We start from the raw sequence: 9,006 nt of genomic DNA, 5'->3' as shown, positions 1-9,006 counted from the left end.
TAAGCAGCTGGAAAAAAGAGTATAAGTAGATTTCTTGGGTGGATCTCTGGATGCGAACGATATGATATTATGTTTAAAAAGGGAAAACAGACTGGAATGAAGACTACAGATGGAGGCTATTTATGGGAATTGATTATTTTTTGCCATTATTTATCAATTTAAGTTTTGAACTGACTGTGGGCTCCTTAGAGTCACCAGGTACCAAAATGAAGCCTTACGACTACGGGATGCTCAGTATGGCAGGTGCTAACCACAGGTCTACAAAAAGGAAACTACATGACCACATGGGAGGATTTGAGCAAATCCCACATGCTTTTGACTATGTGATATGAAAGGCAGGAGGCCTGTGGACCCTGCCAGGAAAGGAGGACAGGACCATGTTTTTTCTGTCCCTAGCTTGTCTCCACCCTCTTGGATTTAGTCACTTCTAGAATAAAGCATGATCACACACTGTGACCTTGTTAAGAGGTTCATTAAACAGAGGACAACTGCAGGGACTTGAGTTGGTAAGAGATTTTTTTCAGATATATTTTTGCAATGTGATTAAAACAGGGCACAACTGCATTGATAATAATGTAATTTGTTATTTAGGGTGAAATCTTGACATTTTAATTTGATTCAGATGAATCAACTGATACAAAGAGCAGCTGTGAAAAATTAACTGTAAATACCTGCAAAAAGGCTTCAAATGAATCCTTGTAAAAATGTGTTTATTTGCTGTAAACAGTAAATTACAGGATCTAATAAGTTTTATTGTTTAGAAATTACAGCAATTGAACTGTACTGTGGTTAAGAGCATAATGTGGTTTTATATTGAAATTACAGAATTTAATTTCCCAGTAAACAGCTGTTTATACATCACAGTGAAATATTTGGTTTTACAGGCCATTTTTGTAGAATAAGTCCTTCTCACTTCTCTTGCTGAGCATCTTTGCTGTCTGGGGGCCTCGGGTCAAACCGTAAAACTCTGAAGAACAAACATTTCTGAGCTAAAAAGAGCAAACAGAGAGATGTAGTGTGGTGACAAAACAAGCAGAAAGACAAAAGTAAGAACTGTTCTAATTAACCACAAGTAAACTACGATTACTTTTAAAGCTTTTCCACTAATTTTCAAAATGCCACAGAATTGGAGTTGGATTAGCTCCACACTCAACCAGCCTGCTTGTCTTTAGGAAGAAGTGGATGTTTGCTACTCAGCTTTGGCTCCGTTGAATGGATCAACATTGGGTGTGAATGTAACAAGCCTAAGTTTTAATTAACGCTTTAATTGGCTAAAATGAACTTTCAAAAACGGAGCAGACTGAGCATTAGAGCTAAGATGATGGAAACAGAATAAAATATTAATCTTACCAAGATCCTACTGTTCTCCCTCCTGTTACAAAACTGCTTTGTGTAACACAATTAATTAAGATGAACAATTAACAACCTGCTGCTGTGACTGAGAACTTACAAAGCACAAACCTGAACAAACAGGCATTTTACAAGTTATTTTAGAGGAAATAGTTATAGGTGGATTATAGCAACGGCAATGATACAGAAAGCTACATTAAGTAGATGTAGACAAAAATAAAGGGGGGGGGGGGGGGGGATTTATGATTATGATTCGGTTGTTTTATTTTATGTTATTTTATAGCCTTTGGGTAATATTTTTCAATATCAGTAAGAAATGACTGATTTCTATAGAGCCGCGGTTCTGAGGACCAGTTGAAGGCCACAGAACATAATCACCGGCTTTTTCTGAGCCGCTGTCCGCGGTGCTGAAGCGGGATCCCCGAGTCACATCACAACCAGAGCAGGGAGCGTCAGGTCCAGGGCACAGCCAGGACCGGGACCCAAATATCATGTGGGTCACTTAAACGACTCGATGGCTGAAATAACAGAGACTGAAGATGTTCACACTATAACAGCCGTACTGTCTGGCACTGACAATTAGGGGAGGGGGGGTCTGAAATAAGTTTCCTGCAGTAACTCCCCCCACTTTTAACATTATTTGATGGACGTGGAGAACAGAAAGCACAGGGTCCCGTGTCCTCACGCACAGCACGGTTGTTGAACAGGTTTTAAAACGGGGTTCGCCTCCTCCTGGTGGCGTCACAGGAAAGCGCAGCCGCGATTGTGGTTTTATTCAAATCAATTCACTCTGTGGCATTTGGAGCATCACAAGACCAGGGGTGACAAGTTACGAGATACAAGTACTTTCTTACTGTGTTTAAGTGGATTTTTCATGTATCTGTACTTTACTTAAGTAGATTTAATTATGGCTACTTTGACTTTTACTCCACTACTTTTCGAATCAAAGTTACAATCATTTTACACATTTCATAATAATTTCATTTTTTTTCCTGCCCTGGTCTTATTTAAGATACTTCTTTGACGTAGTACCAGTATTCAGTATAAGTATAAGTGAGCTAGTATGCAGTAACTTTACTCTTGGAGTAACATGAAGCAGGACAGAAACAAAATATTCCAGTACTTTTGCTTTTATTATTGTAAGTAAAATATATATCATATACTTACTTACTTAAGTATTTCAGTGGGTAATTATACTTTTACTAGGGTACATTATTGTTTGCTTATTTGTACTTTTACTTAAGTACAGTTTTGAGTACTTGATCCACCACTGCAGAGATACAGATACTGTACACATGGCCCACGACGACTTGGCAGTAGACGCTTGTTCTTACTCCAGGATCTGCTACAAAACGCTTCAGCAGAAGGAGCCAAACTCAGCCAAGTTCATCCCTGTGTCATGTTCACAATGTGCAGATTATGCGTGAACAAAATAATACAACGTTAGATCGAAGCATCACTGTCACTGTAGCAAATACAGTGTTTCTCTCTGTCCGTCTCTCACAAACACACAGGAGCGTTTTTAAATGAGAATCTTAGGAAACTCTATGGAAATGTGTAAAGATTCGACGTAACACCTACGTCAAAGACGCAAATGTAAATAATGGTTTTACACAGGTCGGACGTATAATTCATGTTAAAATATTTGAACTCTGCTGACTTGTGTCTGGTATCCCCCCCCTCAGGCAGCCGAGCACGTTGTTACAAGCACATTGACTGTCTGACACTGAAACACTGCTGAGGAAGCAATAAAATAATGAAAAAAAGTTCAAACACAGGTTCAACCCCTGTATGAAATGATAATAATAATAATATTAATAATGCATCATAATATTAATAGCATATTCATAATAATATCAACAGGAACATTTATTATAGACTAATAGGCTACTGATAATAATTTCTCCCCACAACATTATTATAGATAACTATAACATTTTTTAAATTAATGTTGGCATAAAAAAATTCTATAAAGAATTAAAATACTATAAGGCCCAAAATAAATCTGTACTAAAATGGTATGATTCGAGTACTATTACTACTACTACTACTACTACTACTACTACTACTAATAATAATAATAATAATAATAATAATAATAATAATAATAATAATAATGATAGGTTAGTATTATTGTTATTATTGTGCCATTTAATTACTATTATAGTTTTATTCTTTTAAAGTTGCCAGTTGATTTGAGCTTTGTTACTTCGTACAGCTCGCATGCAGTTTAAACGCTCCCTTACTTAGAGAGAAGGAGCCTGTTGAAGGAGGGGGGTGATGGTGGGAGGGGGGTGATGGTGGGTTGACACCCTTTGCAACAAACCTGCCCACTGTAACACAGCTCGGGCACACACACACATGCGGGCGCTGTTTGGGGATAAATGACTCCACTAGGTGCTGTGGGACTTCAAAGCATCCAGAGGCTGCAGACAGTGAGCAGGGAGCTGTTTCTCTCTGAGTGTGTGTGTGTGTGTGTGTCTCTCTCTCGTGCTCACACACACACAGTTTATCACTGGATGCACAACAGGCTGCACACTCGTTGAACCAGTCAATTATCAGACTTTGCGCATGGATCAGCTTTTTTTTTTCTTCTGAAATTTTAAAGCAAAAATGTAGTATTTTTATTTACATCTGAAGTCGTTTTTTTTTCCAAACAGAAAGAGAATTCAATATTTTTCGATGAATAATCGACAGGACTAGGTGAATAATCACCAACTGATTTAACCGAGTGGGTTTGATCCATTTCATTTCATAAGAAATTCATTTATGGATGTAATATTAACATGATTATCATATTCCTCCCGCAGAATTCCCACAATGGATGTGACACTGGAGGGGATTGACCCGGCAACTGTAAGACCCCTGATAGTGACGTGTGTGACCCTGTTGCTGTTCTTCCACCTGTGGCGGAGGCTCCGGCAGCGGTCGATCCCCGGCCCGTTCGCCTGGCCGGTCGTCGGAAACGCTGCGCAGATGGGGAAGGCGCCGCACTTGTACTTTTCACGCATGGCGAAGAAGTACGGCGACGTGTTCCAAATCAAACTGGGCTGTCGGATCGTGGTGGTGCTGAACGGTGCTGACTGCATCAAACAAGCGCTGGTGAAGCAGGGACTTGACTTTGCCGGCAGACCGGACTTCACCTCCTTTAAGTGCGTGTCCGGCGGCGACAGCTTTGCGTTTGGCACCGTCACAGACTGGTGGAAGGTGCACCGCAAAGTGGCCCAGGCCACTCTGCGCATGTTTTCCACCGGGAACCCGCAAACCAAAAAGACCTTTGAGCAGCACATCGTGTGCGAGGTCAAAGAGCTGCTGCAGCGGTTTGTGCGCAAAACGAAGGAGGAACGTTATTTCCAGCCCATGACTCTGCTGCTGGTGTCCGCAGCCAACATAATGAGCGCGGTGTGCTTTGGGAAGAGGTACTCCTACGACGACGAGGAGTTTCGGCAGGTTGTGGGTAGGAACGACCAGTTCACGCAGACGGTGGGGGCAGGGAGCATAGTGGACGTGATGCCCTGGCTCCAATACTTCCCCAACCCCATCAAAACCATCTTTGACAACTTCAAGAAGCTCAACGTGGAGTTCACCACCTTCATCCGAGATAAAGTCGTCGAACACAGGAAAACAATCGAGTCAAGCACCATCAGAGACATGACAGATGCTTTTATAGTGGCGCTGGACCAACTGAGAGATAATTATGAGGTCTTATCAAAGAAGGACTATGTGGTCCCATCTGTCGGGGACATATTTGGAGCGAGTCAAGACACACTGTCAACCGCCCTGCAGTGGATCATCCTCATTCTTGTCAAGTGAGAAACTTTTCCTAAACCTTTATAGTGATTGTTCTGAAATATTTAAATCATAAATGTCAATGGGTCATAAATCACGCTGCTAACAAATACTGAGGAAGTTCAGTAGCACTTACTTATGTAATGGCCTGGTGGGGTGTGTGTGTGTGGGGGGGGGGGGCATGCACAGGCAGGTACTGGCAGAAGGACAAAGAGTTGAAACGCTACACCACTGAAAATTTAGTGCCCAGTCAGCATTTCACTAAACAAGAAATATGATCTCTGCCAGTTCCTTTTCTTATCTTGCTTGATTGTTTAATCTTATCAGCCTGAATCAGCGGTTCAGCGTATTACAACGCTTTGAGCTACAGGTTTGTCAAACAACAGATAGTCTTTTAATTTCTATTGGACTTTTTGGGTCAAATGACAGGGGCCATTTTCTTTAGTTCCTAACTCCCCGCTGACCTCCATCAGCGAGGTCTTCACCCATGACGCGTCTCCCCTGTGAATGCAGGTACCCTGAGATGCAGGCGCGACTCCAGCAGGAGGTGGACAAGGTGGTGGACCGCAGCCGACTCCCTACCTTTGAGGACCGGGTGCAGCTGCCCTACGTCATGGCCTTCCTCTACGAGGTCATGCGTTTCACGAGCTTTGTCCCTCTCACCATCCCCCACTCCACCACGGCGGACACCTCCATCATGGGCCACGCCGTACCGAAAAACACCGTTATTTTCATCAACCAGTGGTCCAGCAACCACAACCCAGCCATATGGCACCGGCCCGACACCTTTGACCCTCAGCGCTTCCTGGACCAGAATGGAGCACTGGACAAGGACCTGGCCAGCAGCGTGCTCCTCTTCTCGCTGGGTAAGCGGCGCTGCATCGGTGAGGAGCTGTCAAAGCTGCAGCTGTTTCTCTTTACAGCTCTCATCGCCCACCAGTGCCACTTCACTGCAGACCCCGACAGACCACCCAAACTCGACTACAACTATGGTCTGACCCTGAAACCTCACGCCTTCTCCATAGCAGTGTTTCTGCGGGAGGATATGACTCTGCTGGAAGCAGCTACGACTCAGGGCCTTGCTAAGAATGAGACCTCGTGACCCGCGCAAACAAAAAAGTTAATAAAATCTAAAATCATATAAGGAAAAAAAAAATGAAGGTTCAAGTACAAAAACGTGTGCATCTCATTGTTTGTGGGATTTGTATAAGCTGAAATCTTTTCCGATCAGTCGTGACCACTGATTATGAACTTATTTCTAAGTGTTATAGAGCCAGAGAGAAACAGACACAGCATTGTGAAATGTGCCACATGTGACACAAGCAGCAGTTCAGAATGTCAGTGAGACATTCAAACACCTGTTCATCTAACACTTATTAACCTAAAATGTTTAGTATTACAACAGCAGAGTTACTCAGGAAGTAGGCGTAGAAAGGCCACATATTATTTTAACTAGAATGTTTTATAAAATCATTTACTATCAGTCCTTTCAGAATTTTGTAATTGTTGCGGCTTAAAATGTTGTGAATGTTTATAGCATGTTCTAAATTGCAAGGTCACACAGAATTTAAGTGGAGCTGGTGGAATTGTGATGGCAACGTGGCAAATTTCTGGAGGAACTGAAATATAATCTGAAAGCTATTGCAGATGCTGGTGGACCGAACTGTAAACTGCTGTTCAATCCACGTGCAGGCGCAGACGTTTGCATATCACTTTATTTTGAAATGGCAAAATTGTAAAAGAAATCATTTTATTTCTTTTATAGTTGGTGCAATGGTTTGCATGATAATAATTGATCATTTATATGAAACATTTTATTAGATAATTGTGATGTGAATATTATGCGGAAGAAATTTTTTTCTTGTTTTACTTTTTGCCAATTCAAAATAACGGGACGCACATTTGTTCACGTAGCTGTATGAACAGATGAACATGTATGAACATCCTACAATGTTTTTAGCTGTAGGATGCTCCATGCACAAGATGCCAGTTACTTTATTATTAATAATAACTATTGCATTAATATTAATATGTTGGAAGACTAGGGGTAATTTTCTTTATAGATTCATCTAATTGCTGTCTCAGCATGAGAGACTACTGCAGTGACTAAAGTAGTGGAGTTTGTTGGGCTGCTGCATAAAGTATTTTGTAGTAATGTGAAGTATTTTGCATGTTTTAGTGAATCACAATACGCAGATGTAGCCCAGTGAAACTACAACCATCAGGGCAGCAGGTGGTCTGGGAGTAAAAAGCATAATTTGTCAAAGTGTATGTGCACACATAAAATACTGCAGTGCATCACAGAGGTACTAAAAAGTACCTACAACTATGAACACAACAGTAATTTCATTGAATGTCTACTAAACAGTACACAACATGGTGATGCCAACACTCGAATCCCAGCATTAACCAAATTCTTGCCGCACATTATTTTAATATTCTGTACACAAGTTGAGATGAAACCAATATTTATTACTATTTGAAGTGATACAGCCACTTAAGCTTTTGTCTTTACTCTTTACTAATATACTCTATTACTACACAGTACCTATGATTTTGGGCTTTGGAGTATTTCTTCAACCCATGTGCCTTTAAAATGTTGTACAGTTGCATAATAAACAGACTGTGACTGTTCTTTTGTGTCCGTTGCCTTAAACTGGTCAAAAGGTAAGAAAACATACACTCACTGGCCACTTTATTAGGTTCGCCTGCACTTTCTAACGCAATCACCTACTGCAGCTCTGAGAGGAACTTCAGCATTATCATTTTTCATTTGGTTGTAATGTTTTGGCCCCCTCCGCCTCTGCGTGTAACGCGTAGTAGAATTATCCCATTTGTGACAGTGTCTACTTAATTATAACCTTCTAAAAGTAGAATTCGTGGCAGAGCTGCTGTTGTGCCTAATTTTGTGGCCCGTGAGACCACAATTAAATTTAATTCCCCAAAAGATCTTTTTTTTTTTCCTCCCCAAAGAAATTATTTACACCAGTGTGACTTCATATACGACGCAAATCAACAGTGGAAACAGTTTCAGCATGAACTAGTAAAAAAAAAAAAAAAAAAAAATGCAACACGCAGTTGGCACCTAGCCAGGTGAGGTGGGAACAAAAGGGAAGTGTTTGGGAGATCCCTGTCCCTGACAGCGTTTTATCTCACCCTGCCAGAACATCCTGTACTTGATCAGCAAGGGCCTCGCAGCCAGACAAATTGCAGAGTGCGTGACAAATTCAGATAAAGCTCCAGCCGACGATTAAGTGAAGCTGCACCGCTTTGTCCCTGTTCACAAGCGCAAACCTCGAACTTAGGACTAAACGAGTGACCGTTAGGTCGTGTTTGTCACACACATGGTTAAAACGAGCCATTCAGTGGGATGATGTCCTGAGGCACATTATTGCTTTTGCTGTTTCCCTCCTTGCAGTTCAGGAAACTACAGGAGGAAGCAAATATTCCTACTGCATGGTAAATGATCTGCACTTATACACTGCTTCTTATTCACAAACACACACACACACACTCACACACACCGATGAGGGAGCTGCTATGCAGATGGCCAACACTCACCGGCAGCAACTAAGTTGGGGTTCAGTGTTTTGCTCAAGGACACTTCAACATGTCACCGGAGGAGCCGGGGATTGAACCAACAACTGTGAGATTGGACACTTAAGTTATAACACACAATTTGGGAACAAAACATGGGGACAACTCTAACCCATGGTCTCATTACAAGAATTCATGTCCTGTGTTCAACAATTACAAATAAAATAAGTCATAAAAGGCTTTTCAATTGTTTTTGCATCTCTCTTCTCTTAAATACAATGATGCCAACAGTTTCAACATTTAAAAGCCATGTTATCCCTCCAATTCTGG

At 41.5% G+C, this 9,006-nt stretch overlaps 1 protein-coding gene across 3 annotated transcripts; it reads left to right on the top strand.

The window, feature by feature from the left end:
- Positions 1-486: 486 nt before the first annotated feature.
- On the top strand, positions 487-7,773 carry cyp1b1 (cytochrome P450, family 1, subfamily B, polypeptide 1). Of its 3 annotated transcripts, none has more exons than XM_067474596.1 (3): positions 487-506; positions 4,161-5,159; positions 5,653-7,773. In XM_067474596.1, the coding sequence occupies exons 2-3, from the start codon at positions 4,171-4,173 to the stop codon at positions 6,239-6,241; spliced, it is 1,578 nt and encodes a 525-aa protein (XP_067330697.1). In that variant the 5' UTR covers positions 487-506; positions 4,161-4,170; the 3' UTR covers positions 6,242-7,773. The 3 variants fall into 3 exon arrangements, with proteins under 3 accessions (XP_067330697.1, XP_067330689.1, XP_067330681.1); XM_067474588.1 differs by lacking the exon at positions 487-506 and adding an exon at positions 3,557-4,081; XM_067474580.1 differs by lacking the exon at positions 487-506 and adding an exon at positions 3,560-4,053.
- Positions 7,774-9,006: the final 1,233 nt, after the last annotated feature.

The sequence above is a fragment of the Channa argus genome, chromosome 1 (assembly GCF_033026475.1).
Source record: "Channa argus isolate prfri chromosome 1, Channa argus male v1.0, whole genome shotgun sequence".
In the NCBI taxonomy this organism is placed as follows: Eukaryota; Metazoa; Chordata; class Actinopteri; order Anabantiformes; family Channidae; genus Channa; species Channa argus.
This window is presented reverse-complemented; position numbering and strand designations above follow the sequence as displayed.

Bases quoted from the DNA above. Each gene is read 5' to 3' on its own strand.
- cyp1b1 (XM_067474596.1), top strand. From the start codon at position 4,171: ATGGATGTGACACTGGAGGGGATTGACCCGGCAACTGTAAGACCCCTG. The intron at 5,160-5,652 runs GTGAGAAACTTT...CTGTGAATGCAG, and splicing joins ATCATCCTCATTCTTGTCAA to GTACCCTGAGATGCAGGCGC.